Source organism: Bos grunniens, chromosome 10 (genome assembly GCF_055505025.1).
Source record: "Bos grunniens cultivar Pamir isolate PY7600 chromosome 10, Bosgru_T2T1.0, whole genome shotgun sequence".
NCBI lineage: Eukaryota > Metazoa > Chordata > Mammalia > Artiodactyla > Bovidae > Bos > Bos grunniens.
The window spans coordinates 44056128-44071651 of record NC_141174.1 but is presented as its reverse complement, the minus strand read 5'-3'; the positions used below and the strand labels follow the sequence as shown (position 1 = coordinate 44071651).

Here is a 15524-nt window from a genome sequence, read left to right as displayed (position 1 = left end):
TTAAAATGTGGATCTGAAGTGTTGATGGGGAAGTGGATCCACAGGAAATTCATACACTGCGGCTGGGAGTGAAAATTAGTGCAGTCTCGCTGGAAGCAATTGGCAGCTGTGGTGCAGGATCTGGTAGTGCTGGCCTAGGTTTAGAACCCAGGAGGCTATTGTGTGTGGGCACAAGGAGATGCGACTGTGGACTTACTTTCTTACAGAAAGTGGAAATAATGTAAATGTCCATCAAGATGAAACATGGATATAGAATATATTCGTGTAAGCAATGAAATGACTAATTAGATCAGTCTTGCAAGAATGAGGTTGAATGAAGAGATGCAGAAGGATCTGTGTAATGTTATACCTTCGTCTGAAGTTTAAAAACACTCTGAACAGTATAATGCTAATGTGTGCATACTCATGAGGTAAACATATAAAAACATGGATGAGAAAAAGACGCATGGACTTCTGAAGCAGTTAGAGCCGAGGAGACAGAAGGGAAAGAAAGTTGAAAACAAAGCGGGCTTCATCTCCCTATGTCTTTGAGGGCAAATTATTAAGATTTATTCCATATGTGTGGTGACCATACAAGTAGAGTTTGTTATATTATTTTCTGTTTTGTCTATATATTTGAAATGCTCCATGGATTTGTAAAAAATTCATTCTTCTGAGGAGAAAACCAGCTCAATCTCCATGTTAAAGTGAGCAGTAATTCAAAAAAGCCTTTAAACTAATTGGTGTTTATCACCTCATGAATGGCAGGTTAGTGTGGTGGGTTGAAGCACAAGACTCTAGGGCAGCCCGAATCCAACTCTGCCACTTCCTAAATGGTGCATTTAAATAGCTGCTGCTGCTGCTGCTAAGTCGCTTCAGTCGTGTCCGATTCTGTGCGACCCCATCGGCTCCCCCATCCCTGGGATTCTCCAGGCAAGAACACTGGAGTGGGTTGCCATTTCCTTCTCCAATGCAGGAAAGTGGAAAGTGAAAGTGAAGTCGCTCAGTCGTGTCCGACTCTTAGCGATCCCACGACTGCAGACCACCAGGCTCCTCCATCCATGGGATCCCCATTTTGCAGTGGTTTCCTTGTATGTAAAATGATGATGATGGTGGTGATCAGTGCCTGCATGTTGAATTGTTGCAAGGATACGATGAGTTACTGTGCATAATGCACTACATACATAGACTCTATTTTTATTATTTTATTCTGCCTGAGTATGACCTGCTGTTCAGGGAGAGACACTAGTTATTCGTTAGATGCAAGAGAGATTGGGGGAGGGGTGAATAAGCTTTGCTTAAAGAAATCATATATCATAGATGTTGTTTTTAGTGATGGTTGCTCTTCTACTGCAGTGAGACAAAAATATCTCTCAGATCTCCAAAATTAACCTGTTGAGTTGGAGATGATTCACCACACACACACACACCCCACCCCAGTGACTTCACAAGTATCTGCTTCAGTTAGTTCTGTTAAGTAAAATTATCACTCATTCACTTTTCAGAGCTAGCTATAAAATCAATATGAAAAACAAAGCCAGAATGCAACTCTGTTCAAATATATAGAATGCCCTCTCAAAATGAAAGTTACATCTACCTTCAAGTTTTGATGAATAGGTGGTATTGTTCTGTCACATCATAAGACTGGCTTTTTGGGGATAATATTTTTTTTAAATGATGAAATGTAAATCTCAGTGCTAGATGGTGATTTTAATTGAGACCTATTTAATTTCTCAAATAAGTGAGAAATCACAGTCATTAGGCAACCAGGGCCAATTTTCTAAAAGCAGATGCAGGGAGGCAAAGATTGCAGGCTTTGTCTAGAGTTGATTTGGCTCAACTTCAGCTGTCTTACTTAACTAGTCTCGCAGTTTTAAATGAATTACTTAAATCTGCTGTTCCTGAGTTTCCTCATCTATAAAATAGGACTCACAGACTTCCTTTTGCAGCCCTTTTGTGAGGGTCAAATACATAGCATACACTACCTGGGGTACATAATCTATGCTTGTAGTTAACATTATCTCTGACATGATTATTAATTGAGTTACAAATTCCTCAGTGCTGAAGTGGGTGGATTGGGGGCGTCTAAGACAAAGTGAGATAATGAGCTAGAAGAGCTTACAGCTGACCCTGCCAGATTTCTTCACCTGAAATGATGTTATTTCAAGGCCCAGGGATTTTTTTTTGGAAATGAGAAAGACTCTTCATCTTGAAGGTCATTAAATGCTGCCTTTAAAGTGTACTTATCCAGTGTAAGGTATTGCAACAGTCTGAACCTGCTTTCCTATGAAGACACCTTGTTTTCTCTACCGCTGCTTTCGTATATTTCTCCGCACCCAAAAACATCCAATATAGCTAGGAAATTCCATCATGTCTGGTCCCCCCTGAAAACACTCAAACCCTCATTCCTGACTGCTAGATGAATGAATCTCTAGGACTGAGCAGCCACCCAGGGCAAAGCAAAAATCTGTGACTGTTCCCACGCCTTAGCCAAGGGCAAGATTTTAAGGGCACCCCTTCCCTGGTGGCTCAGATGATAAAGAATCTGCCTGTAATTCAGGAGACCCAGGTTTGATCCCTGGGTTGGGAAGATCCCCTGGAAAGGGGAATGGCTACCCACACCAGTATTCTTGCCTGGCGAATTCCATGGACAAAGAAGCCTGGCAGGCTACAGTCCATGGGGTCTCAAAGAGCATGACACGACTGAGCAAATAACACTTCACTTTCTTTCAAGCCCAAGCTAGAGGCAGGACTCGGGGTGGGTGAAGACGGGCTACTGAGGCACCCTCTCCTCTGTACTTGGTTGTCTCTGACAAATCAGTCCTTCCTCCTCCACCCTCCACCTCAATCCTTGTACCCAAAGCTACCTGTCACTTCCTACCCTCATTTTAAAATAATCCGTTTTCTTGGTGGGAAGGTGGACCACAAAGTAGGGGAGGAGCCCTAGGAGGGCTGCAATGTGGCTCTGATGTGATCCCCAGGAAGCAGTGAGTAGAGACTACACTTCAGTGAGGAATTTGCATTTTAAAGGAAGAACCTATTTATCCCCAGGATCTTTAATTGGCTAATTATTTAAGGAAGCTAGGTCTTTTCACTGTCAACTGCTTGATGGATAGGGACTGGGTCTGAATGGGGAAATGGGAAGCTCAGGGCAGAACATGTCAAGCTGGAGATGCCTGCTGTACAGGTTCGTGTGACCGTCTCCTCCCAGATGCCCCCCGGGACCCTCAGAACTCAGCATTCTCAGGCCTGAAGTCATACTCCCCACACATGCTCTCCCAGATGCTTGTTTGAGTTGGTGGTGCCTTAATGTCCCCCACCCCATGTCTCCCAAGCTAGAAGAAGCACTCAGCCCCACCCCTGACTCATCCATCTCCCCCAAAGTCACCCAGGCTGTTCCTTGTTGCCTCTTACCCTCAACCACAGTACAAGCTAAGATCAAAATCACAATGCGTCTGTCTTGCTGGGCTTCCCAGGTGGCGCTGGTGGTAAAGAACCTGCCCGATGATATAAGGTAGGAGAGGAGATGTAAGAGATGCAGGTTTGATCTCTGGGTCGGGAAGATCCCCTGGAGGAAGACATGGCAACCCACTCCAGTATTCTTGCCTGGAGAATCTCCATGGACAGAGGAGCCTGGCGGGCTACAGTCCATAAGGTTGCACAGAGTCGAACACAACTGAAGCGACTTAGCACTCAGTACTCAGTGTCTTCCAAATTGCCATGACTTCCTACTGCCTTGGGGGATATCTTGAGGCAAGTACAAGTGAATGAAATCAATACTTCAAATAATCTTACTAGAATTTTTGAAATTTTTATAGCTTGTTTCTTGTCTGATCTGATTAGATCATTACTTTTACCTTATAATTTGGCTGTGGAAAACCTCTTTTGATGAGGAAGATAATCATCAGCTCTGCCATGTTCTTGCTACTCACTTGTGCTGGCAAGACTGGTGTATTGTCTTCAGGCCTCAGTTTTGTTTCTTGCAAGAATCTTTTGAAATCATTTGTCCATTTCATAATGGTTAGTTTGCTGCTGCTGCTAAGTCGCTTCAGTCTTGTCTGACTCTGTGCGACCCCATAGACGGCAGGCCACCAGGCTCCCCCGTCCCTGGGATTCTCCAGGCAAGAACACTGGAGTGGGTTGCCATTTCCTTCTCCAATGCATGCAAGTGAAAAGTGAAAGTGAAGTCGCTCAGTTTTGTCCGACTCTTAGCGACCCCATGGACTGCAGCCTACGAGGCTCCTCCATCCATGGGATTTTCCAGGTAAGAGTACTGGAGTGGGGTGCCATTGCCTTCTCTGAATGGTTAGTTTAGTCAGAACTAAATAATATAAGCAGTAAGTCTATTTAACCAAGCACACATAAACATATGCCAAAATAAGCGAAAACTGCTGAAATGGAACAAAGAAATTAGAGATACACACTAAATACTTCCCCACCCCCTAGGGAACAGGGGGATCTTCTCCTCTTTTCTTAGACTGCCACACACCACTGGGTCCCAGGGTCAGCCTGAATGTTAAATATTAGTAAAACTTAATCTATCTCATTAGAAAAAAAGGAAACAGAAATAAAATTCTAATGTTCTCATTTTTCACACCCCCTCATGGTGCCTGGTGGAGGCTGCTGCCCTTCCAAGCCATGGTGACTCACCCAGGGACCCACAGCTGCTTGCTTCTTATTGCAGGTGGTGGAAATTTGGAGACCTTGGGTCTTCTCATGGGCCTCCCAGTGGCTCAAGTGGTGAAGAATCTGCCTGCCAGTAGAGGAGATGCAGGTTTGATCCCTGGGTCAGGAAGATCCCCTGGAGGGGGAAATGACAACCTGCTCCAGTATTCTTGCCTGGAAAATCCCATGGACAGGGGTGCCTGGTGGGCCATAGTCCATGGGGTAGCAAAGAACTGGACACAACTGAGCTACTGAGCATGCATGCACGCAAGGGTGAGCCCAGGGGTTCTGTCCTCAAGGCAGGAGAAGATGACTAGTATAATCAGCTTTTCTGGGTGCCTGTGCAGGTGAGCAGAAGATGGGTGCTCATCGTGAAAGTTCACATTCAGAGTAGTTTGTGGGGCTGCTCCATCTCAAGGAGACTTGCTCAAACTTTATTTCCAACAGCTAAATTGGGAGATTGGGATTGACATATACACACTATTATATATAAAATAAATAACTAACAAGGACCTACTGTGAAGCACAAGGAACTCTACTCAGTACTCTGTAATGACCTATATGAGAAAAGAATCTAAAAAAAGACTGGCCATATGTATATGGATAACTGATTCAGTCTGCTGTACACCTGAAACTAACACAACATTGTAAATCAACTACACTCAAATAAAGCAAACAAAACAAAAACCCAGTGAAGTGTAAGTGATTGAGCGCCAGAAACCTGGACAACCACAGATCACCCTCTGCCCAGCTCTTACCCCTCCTCGGGCCCTGGGGACTCCCCTCCCCTCTTCCTTGTACTCTGGGCCTCCTACTTTGACAGATGGTGCTTATTAAGCACCACAGATTGTTTTTCTCATGGTACCCTCTCCACCCCTAACTTCTACTTAACAATTTTTAGCCTACTCTCTTCCTTGCCATTTTCCTAAGCTATTTACAGAAGTGAAGTGAGATCGTGTGAGCGCTAGCTATTACAGATAATTTTATAATTTTGACACAGCTATCCATACAGCCATATATGTTTTGCTGCTGCTGCCGCTAAGTCACTTCAGTTGTGTCCGACTCTGCACGACCCCATAGACGGCAGCCCACCAGGCTCCCCCGTCCCTGGGATTCTCCAGGCAAGAACACTGGAGTGGGTTGCCATTTCCTTCTCCAATGCATGCAAGTGAAAAGTGAAAGTGTAGTCACTCAGTCGTGTCCGACTCTTAGCAACCCCATGGACTCCAGCCCACCAGGCTCCTCCATCCATGGGATTTTCCAGGCAAGAGTACTGGAGTGGGGTGCCATTGCCTTCTCCGATATATGTTTTACACACAGTCTTTAATCAGAGGTAGAGAAGTTACCAAGTCCTGAGAGTAAGAAGAAAAGAGCCGAGTCTGTCCCCCAGCCCCTCTCTGCCACAGCACACCCTGGGCTGATGCTCAAGAGCTCTTCTCTGGGCTGTAGCTGACAGCTGAGAGCCTGTCATCTTTCATAACCATCATTTATTTTTCCCAGAATGTATCACCTTGCTCTTACCATGCTGAAGCTCATCTGCCTCTTTTCTGCCCACTCACCTTTCCTGCTGTTTATCACCTCCAGCTTGGCATTTCACCATCCAGGAGAGCTTAGTGTTTCTAGAAACGTGGAAACATCACTTGTGCTACAGCTAAACATCATTTATAGAAGTATCAGCTCAGACTGGCCCCAACACTTTTCCATGCAGTAAAAGGCCCACTCAAATGACTTTTGCATTCTCTCTTCAAAATAGTTCATTCCCATTGCCACGCCATTCTCCCAACAGAGTTCTGGTATTTCTCCTTTCCTTGTAATGTTCCAAGGTTGCTTATTCTCAGAGCACTGACTTTATAATCTTTTTATTTGAGCTCCTTTGTCAATCTTGGTTTAAGGAAGCTCTTGTTTTTTTCTACAAGGATGGACTTTGCATCTTTCTCAGTCTCCTCCTTGTGCTAGTCACACAAGCTGCATAATCACCTTTCTATTTCCATTCTCGGAGATTCCCAGGTACCGTAAACAATCCATTACTTTTCATGACTGGGGAATGGGTACTGTTGTTTAAATGTGGTTAAGAGAATTGTCACTGGCTAAAAGAGCCTTTTTAAGGCTTGTATACAGGAAAAAGAGAATAATTTTTGCCATGATCTAGCCTAGATCTTCTTGGTGTTTCCCCCAAACACACACATGCACACTAGTTTGACCTGTTTTCCCAGGTATTCCCAGGGCACTCCTGACCTTGGTTTCCAAGGTTCACGCTCTTCCTCTCAGTCTGCAGTGCTTCTCCCTGGTGAGTCGCCAACATGGTCCCTCTGCAAAAGACGGAGACAGAAGGATGGGTGGAAGGAAACAAGTCCAAGATTTCCACATGAAAAAAGTCTGTCCCAAAGCAATTATCCTCCAATTGAAAATAAATTGAAAAAAAAGTCTGCCCCCCACCCCCAAGCCCTCCCTTGGTGCACACACTCTCCCTTGAATCGTGTGCCTGTTGGAAAGAGTATCGGCTCGCCAGCCCTCCCCCTGAGAGTTGTTAAAGTTGACCAGATTGGTGTCTTGATGCTATTTCATCAAATAAATAATAAAACTACACAGTTATCTTTACTACAGGACTTTTCAGAGCCTTTAATAAGCTGTCTGGTGTGGCACAACATCAAAAGCCAGCCACAGTATATAGTCATCTACAAACTCATTTAGCTGACCACAAAATCTCCTCCCCTGCAACATCTGACAGGACCAGTGTTCTGTAAGATACATGTTGGGGCATGCCGTGATTGGTGGGTCCTACCTTCAGTAGGTTGGAATCATGCTAAATGTTAGGGAGCTTGTGATTGCTGGCCCTCCTTCTAAAGATTTTAGTACTGACAGTTTGGAGTAGACTGTGGGAATCTGCTTGGTTGCTGTTTTTTTCTTAAAGTTTCTCTTATAATTCGATGATCCGTAATCCCTCTGCTCTAGCTTCTTGATTGTTAGGCTTCAGAGATTCAATACCTGTGACCCTCCTGAGGGCTCAGCATAGAAGCTTGTACCACAAGTCCCTTTGTAGGTAAATAACATGTTCTTTTACAAGAGAAATTGCTGAGAACATATGTGGGAAACCACCCAAGGCCTTTGTGATTTGGGGGAAATTGCTGGCCTATTTCGATGACTTTAGAAACCACCTCCTGATATTGTAGCCATCCCCACCTATACATTCAAGAGCCCAGAGCTTCCACCAGCTGTTCTCACTCATGCCAATTTGGGCTGTTTCACGTGTTAAAGTATTTTGTTTCGTTTGTCTCTACCCTGCCTCCCTGCAGGACCATATTCAGAGTAGGACCCAATTATATATTGGGGAAAGAGGGGAGGACATCCCCCACAGCACTTCTACAGAATTGAACAAAGAGTAAATGCTCAGTAATTGCAGAGAAACCAAGGGACAAAGGAAACCTTGGCCCAAAAGAGACCAAAAAAGGTTAAGATTGACTCTAGAATTAAAAAGCAAGTAGAGAAGTGTGGTGTGTGTGCCAACAAGAGTAAGCATCTTACCCTGCTGAGATGATAGCAACTTCAACATTGTTCTTCATTTTTTAGGTCAATGATCTATGTATCATTAGTGGCTCAGGAAGAGGGTAACCAACTTGTCCCAATTTTCCTGGGCTTTTCAAATTTTAGCACCAGAAGTCCACCATACAGGAAACCCCTCAGTCCTGGCAACTCAGGGCAGTTGGTCACTCTACTCAAAAAACAGAGTTTGGCAACTAGATAAAACTGGGAAATGCTTTACCACCCTCTGGGTTTCCTTAGTGGCTAAAGTGATAAAGAATCCACCTGCCAAGCAGGAGACATGGGTTCAATCACTGGGTTGGGAAGATGCCCTAGAGAAGAAAATGGCAACCCACTCCAGTATTCTTGCCTGGAAAGTCCAATGGACAGAGGAGCCTAATGAGTCCATGGGGTCAAAAGAGTGATAGAACTTAGTGACTAAACAAGAACACGTCCACACTCTACTCACCTGAATTAGTTTCCTACAGCTGCTATAACAAATTACCACAAACTTAGCGATTGAAGACTATATAAATTTATCGTCACACAGCTTTGGAGATCAGACATCCTGAATGAATTTTATAGGTCTGAAAACCAATGTGTCAGCAGGGCTGCGTTTTTTCTGAAGGCTCTAGAGGGTAATCTGTTCCCTTGCCCGTTTCGACTTCTAGAGGCCACCTGTGTTCCTTGACTGATGCAGTTCTCTCTCCCATCTTTGAAGCCAGACATTACATCCCTTTGATCCTCTGCCCCCATCATCAAGTCTTTCTTCTGACTCTCTCTCCCCTTTTCACTTATAAAGAGTCTTGTAATTGCATCAGGTTTACTGGCTAATCTGGGGTAATTTCTCCATCTCCAAATTCTTAACTTAGTCATATCTATGAAGTCTATTTTACCAGGTAAGGTAGTACATGCACAGATTCCAAGACTAGGATGTGGACATTTTGGGGGGGTCATTATTCTACCAATTATACCCACCCCTCTCTGACAGCTGATAAAACACCTTAATGTTTTAAAGAAATATTTTTAAAGTCTCATAGTAAAGAAATCTGTTTAATATTGCTTAATCTAGTGTTTTCCAAACCTTTTTTGATCAAGAAATTCTTTATTCAGGGAGTATTATGCTAAGTAAAATAAGTCAGAAAAAGACAAATACTGTATGATACCCATTATACATGGAATCTAAAAAATACAACAAACTAGTGAATATAACAAAAAAGAAGCAGACTCACAGATATAGAGAACAAACAATCAGTTACCATAGTAACCTTCTTCCTTGGGAGAGGGAAGGAGGAGGGACAAAATAGGAGTGGGGGATTAACAGGTATAGACTGTTATGTATAAAATAAGCTACAAGGATATATTGTACAACACAGGAAATTTAACCAGTATTTTATAATTATGGAGTAAAACCTTAAAAAAAAAAAAAAAAGAAACTCTTTATTCCTCCAAAAAGAACAGCACTTAACATCTCATGGAACAACACTGCTCTTATAAAAGAGCAGGATTCAAATTGGTGTGTGCACCATGGAGAGTCCAGAAACTTTCCATGCAATGAGCAGATGAGGAGAGTTTTGATATCTAAGTCCAACTCCTCTTTCTCACTTCAATAATCTTCTAAATTCAACTGTCAGAACAACAATCTGAGGTCAAAGTGCAGGGAACCTTCCTTCTTTCCACTGGTTCAATCATGGAGTTCCCACCCATAAAGAATCTTATTGGAACAAATATGAATACATTTCACTGGCATGCAAAACCTGGTCAAAGTGATGACGTGCCCCTACTAATCTCACTTGGAGGTACATGTCCAATAAAACTACTTTTTATGTTTAATATTTATAACAGTTTAATACTTCTACCCAAAATAATTAGAATGATAACTTTTTAAGGAATTTCTTTAAGGATTGGAGATTTTGATCACTAGAATTATCTTTTAATTTAAATCTCAATTTTTATGTATCCTTTGGTTATAGAGAATTATGGATGGCTTGATCAAATAAAACATTTTCAAGCATAAAAACAGATACTAAGTTAAAGTTCTCTGTATGTCATAGATATACAATTTTAAGTAGGAAAAAAAACCAATGTAGCAGCTCTCATTTTTAAAGGAAAGCTTGCTCCTGTCAATTTCAAATGGACAATAATGGATGTTATATCACTGTGGTGTGTGCTGTGTACACTGGACACTTTTAAAAGAATAACACATTGATTTTAAAGTATCAATATTTAAAATATCTAGACATGTAATCTATTTTGAAAGTATAACTGTTTAACCATAAGGTGAAAAATACTTGTTGTCAAGTTAAAAAATATGCAAGGAGGTACTCGCTTTTCAAAATTCTTATGGAGATATAAGAGCAAAAGGTGTGATGGCCCTTTGGAATCTGAAATACATCAGCTTACCACAGCTCTCAGGGATAAAGCCATGAAGTGCCTGGCTCAGAGCCAGTGTTCCCTCATTCAACAATAGCTGCCAAGGGCCGCCTGGGTCCAGCGGGCCCACTGAGTCAGTGGGGCTTGGACACAAACCCCTGTTCCCATAGAGCTTATATTCCAGCAGACACATAGTTGGTCAGTTGCTTCTGTGCTGCATTTCTATAGTGGTTCTTCAAATATCTTCTCAATTTTGGGGAACTGTGTCTACAAAGAAATGACTCATTTTTTGATATTCCAGAACAGATGCATCTGGATTCCATTGTTCCCCAACAGAATAACCACCTAGGGAGGCATACAGTTATTTTGGTGACAGAGCCAAAGCTTAAAAGTCTTTAAGTTTCTCCTGTGGAATTGACTTCAAAGCATGCAGCACAATCTTTTAAATATCCTTAATGCTGGTAAATATTTGTACGGGGAGGAGGAATGTGATGTTTTGGAACAAAGGTTATCTACACAAAGGTCTGATGACCATGGCAGATGATCGGTCTGGGCAAGAATATTGTCTCCAGCTCTGGAAGGGCATTAATCTCACAGTAAGGAAAAGTCAAAAATTGCTATCTCTTCCCTTCACACTGAGGCTGAAGGGAAAATCCTGGCTGTGTCAGGGTCACTTACTCTGAAGTTACTTGAAGAATCTATGTTCTCAGACATTCAGAAGAGCCTTCTGGGGCCATGGGAGACCCATGGTGCCTGCTTCTTTAGTTCTACTGATCCCACTTTAGTGACCCCACTCCAGGCCATGCTCCTGAGGCTGACAGCTAGAAGAGGTCCATGAGCAGGAGTAGCTGTCCTGGGAAAACCCAGGGCTGAGCTGGGAGGGAAGGAGCCAGTCTATGAAGGAGCATACGGGTGGAGGAAGAGCTGGGGCCTGTGTCTGAATTGTGTTTGAGTATTTACTGAGTCCATGTTTGTGAGACTTATGCACCCAGGGATTAATGGCATTCCATTGAGGGATGAATCCAGGGTGAGCAGAGGGGGTGGGATTGAGATGAGGAGGGGCCAGAGAGGATTGCAAAAGCTGGTATATGTAGCCATCTGGCTGTCCATGCTGCCTGCCATTTCCATGCAGCCACAGAGTGCTGGAAAAGAACTCTTGGGATCCTAGACAGCCCTCAGTTCTCAAAGGGAAATTTATACTGCAGAATTTCTCTAGCATTTAATTTAACAAATGCCATTCCATCCCTGTGCCCAGAACGTAACTAGGTGCTTTGGGAGATGCTGTCTCTGTCCTCAGGCAACTTGATTCTCCTTGGGAAGATAAGAAGGATACACATACATACTGTTGAATGAAGATGGCCAATGGGTTTCATTTCATATACCAGTTTCAGCTAACTGGTAACTTCATGGCGTATTCCATCCAGTCTAAGACCCCATCAATTACAAGAGGCTATTTTATATACTCTTAAGAAAGAAGAAAATGTTTCCAATTAAATTACAAATGATTGCTTTCTTACTGGTTAGAGTTTTGTGTCCAATTTCTTATTAGAAGATTCTTTTTAGACTTTCTTATACATAGTGTTATTTCCTTTAACATATATTATTCTCATTTGTTCATAAAGTGGAAAGTATGGGAAATAAACTGGGTTTGGTTTTTCTACATTTCCTCACATTCAGGGTACTACTTGGCGGAAGCATCTTTGCTCAGAGCATTGATGTCTGTGTTTCCCACACAGTGTAGTTCTCAGTCATCAAGAGCATTGGTGAGGCAACATTTCTTTCAAGAGTACTCATGACTTTTATTTCAAATCTCTGTCTCCTATTGTGTAAATTGATGCGCACACAGGTAATGCAACCATAGCACAACTACCACCTGGCAACAGTGACTATAAGACAGATCACTATTTCCAAGACATCAAATGTGAAAAAATACATCTTAGACTCAATGAATATGGATTCTAAGACTCAGTCAAAAAACACTCCCATGATCAACTACCCAGGTCTGTCCTAGGAATGGGGCTGGCACTGGTGCTACATTCTTATCACTAAGCAATAATTTCCTCCTGTAAAGTTGCAAAACTGAATGGTTTTCATTACAATAATTATTGTAGGGAGTTTTCCATGAGCAAATAGATTCAAGGAGGCTTTCTGCAGGAAGTAGGTCAAAAGAATGAGATCTGGCCTGGACATGAGAAGACCATGTCCAGAAAGGAAAAAGGACAATTTAAAAGGTTCAAGAAGGTACACAGGCATATCATGTGGCAAGGACAGTGGAGTAACCAGGCTAGGGTGGGGTTTCATAAAAGAGTCATGGGTTACAAAGGCATGAATTTTTGCCCTAAGAACATAAGTTCAAGTTAGTATATTTCACTTGTAGAAACCTAATCAAAGGTTCTCCTATTTATATAACTCTTATTTCTTTTCTTACCATAGGTCCTGATGTTTTTAGTTCAAAGAACCTTGCCCTTCAAGCCCAGAAGAAGATTCTGAGCAAAATAGCCAGCAAAACTGTGGCCAACATGCTGATTGATGATACCAGCAGCGAGATCTTTGATGAGCTCTACAAAGTCACCAAAGAGCACATACATAACAAAAAGGAAGCCCACAAGATCATGAAGGACTTAATCAAGGTGGCAATCAAAATCGGGATCCTCTACCGGAACAACCAGTTCAGCCCAGAGGAAGTTGTTATAGTGGAGAAGTTTAGGAAGAAGCTGAACCAGACCGCCATGACCATCGTCAGCTTCTATGAAGTGGAATACACCTTCGATCGAAACGTGCTCTCCAAGCTCCTACATGAGTGCAAGGACCTGGTGCATGAACTGGTGCAGCGACACCTGACACCCAGGACCCACGGGCGCATCAATCATGTCTTCAACCACTTTGCCGATGTGGAGTTCCTCTCCACCCTTTATAGCCTGGATGGAGACTGTAGGCCCAACCTCAAGAAGATCTGTGAGGGAATCAATAAACTGATAGATGAAAAAGTCCTCTGAATGCCTTCCCTCCTCCTGGACTTCGCTGCATTCATGTTAGGGCACCCAGTGTGTTCCACATGAGAATCAGGAAACAAGAAGAAACCCTTGTCAAAGATGCCTATGTCTGTTTTGTTCATCCCTCTGATGTTGATGCTAGATTGAGCTCAGGTGTGTTTATCCTCTGAGCTATCTGCTGAGGTATGTACTTAAAATCTCCTTTGTTTGCAAGCCCAAAGGACGTCTTATCTCTCCTGAGCGGAAAAGCCACCCTGCTCACCAGGGTGGGCCCAGTTCACCTTGTGGAGTGGAAGGAGCCCTGGACCAGGGGTCAGAGTACACAGATTTGGTTCGCAACTCCATCAGTTATGACTTTGTTCTCTGGATCCTGGAACCACTGTGCCTGCCTGCCTACCTCCCAGGGTTGCTGTAAGGATCAAGTGAGACTATGTTCATGCTTTTAATAACTCTAATATGAGGTCTTACTAGTTTCTCTTTGGCATGTTGTGGGGATCAACCTGGATCTAGACTATCAGGCAGTGGAGAAAAGAACAATAGTTTCTAATGGGCTGGGTTTGCAATCTGTGTCGAGATGTGCTGTTTCAAACACACAATTTCATTCATAAAAACAAATCTAAAGGTGTGAAAAAGTAGAGCAGCAAAGTGGAAAAATGTTTTTCAAGTCTTAGATGTGCAGGTTTATGGTCCTGCAGAGGGGAAATTTCTGGGGGGTGGGGGAGTAGAGAGAGAGTTTCCCACCCACGAGGCAGAAGCAGAGAAGAACTGTGCTCACCCTGCTCCTGCAGGACAGGCCTTCCCCATCTAAGGGGCACCATCAAAGAGGCACAGGGAAGGTTTATCCCAGCATGCACAGGAGAGTTGGCCTGAATGAACCCCTGTCTGTCTTTCTTGGTCTTTCACAGTCATTTTGTGCTGTTTATTCTGGTTTGTTAATAAATTGGAATTATCCTTCAAACAAGATGTTTTTGAGTTGTGATTCAAAAGTCAAATTCCTTGGAGTTTGATATGGTGTTAAGAATGATGGGATTGAAAGGAGGAAGAAAATAAAGAGTAAGAGCTTTCCACTCAGACCTGAAGGGAAAGTAGCCCCTGGGGGAGCAGGTATAGGCTGAGACCTGTGCCCTTGCTCAGTGGGGAGCTATTGTGACCTCCTTCCCCGTGTGTCTTAAATCCTCACATTCACACAAAGTATTTAATGCCTTATAATGTTGTCTGGAGGCCATCACCTTAAGAGACTTGCCCATCCAGCATCACCTCTGTCCTGTTATGCTTCTCTGATATCTGATAATAATGCAAAAATACTACCATTAGCTCAAGCCCCATGATTCATGCCCGCCCCATGGCCTCTCTCTGGCAGGAGCATCAAGAGATGGTTTGTAGGCGAGTGTGAAAAGATGGCAGCTGAACATACTGTGGCCATTCAACCCCAACTGGCTCTCATGTCAACATCAGTATAAAGCATCCAGTTAAGTTCTTCAGCCACCAGCACTCAAAATTAGTTCGTAGGAAAGATGTCTAGTGGGTAACAGGGAGTAGGTAAGTCAGCCCCTGTCTTTCTGTTTGACAAACGTGGCTCAGCCCCTCTTCATAGTCCCAAGGACCGAACAGTGATGGCCTGTGCACATTTGGACTGGGGAGGCCATTGGTCATTTAGGCAGTGCCAGTGGAAGGGCTTCCCTGGAGGCTCAGTCGGTAAAGAATCCACCTGCAATGCAGGAGACCTGGGTTCGATCCCTGCATCAGGAAGGTCCCCTGGAGGAGGGCATGGCAACCCACTCCAGTAGTCCTGCCTGGAGAATCCCATGGACAGAGGAGCTTGGTGGGCTACAGTCCATGGGGTCGCAAAGAGTCGGACATGACTAAGTGACTAAGCACAGCACAATGGAAGCTGCAGGTGACAGGCTCCTTCCTGCCCACATGCCAACTAGGCAGCCAGCAGCCCAGCACTAGCCAAATTTTCACATATTGCCCTCCATGCCTGCCTTGGTGTAC

At 43.5% G+C, this 15524-nt stretch overlaps 1 protein-coding gene across 2 annotated transcripts in view; it reads left to right on the top strand.

The window, feature by feature from the left end:
* TIPE3 (TNF alpha induced protein 8 like 3) overlaps positions 1-14487 on the top strand; it is a 45485-nt gene extending 30998 nt beyond the window's left edge. The window contains exons 1-2 of one of the 2 annotated variants that reach the window (XM_086320924.1): positions 3094-3166; positions 12970-14487. In XM_086320924.1, coding sequence (XP_086177050.1) covers positions 3109-3166; positions 12970-13532 — 621 coding nt within the window. In that variant the 5' untranslated portion in view covers positions 3094-3108 and the 3' untranslated portion in view covers positions 13533-14487. Of the gene's footprint in view, positions 1-3093; positions 3167-12969 lie in introns of those variants that run through there. The other variant, XM_086320925.1, reaches the window with a different exon arrangement.
* The last annotated feature ends 1037 nt before the right edge of the window (positions 14488-15524 follow it).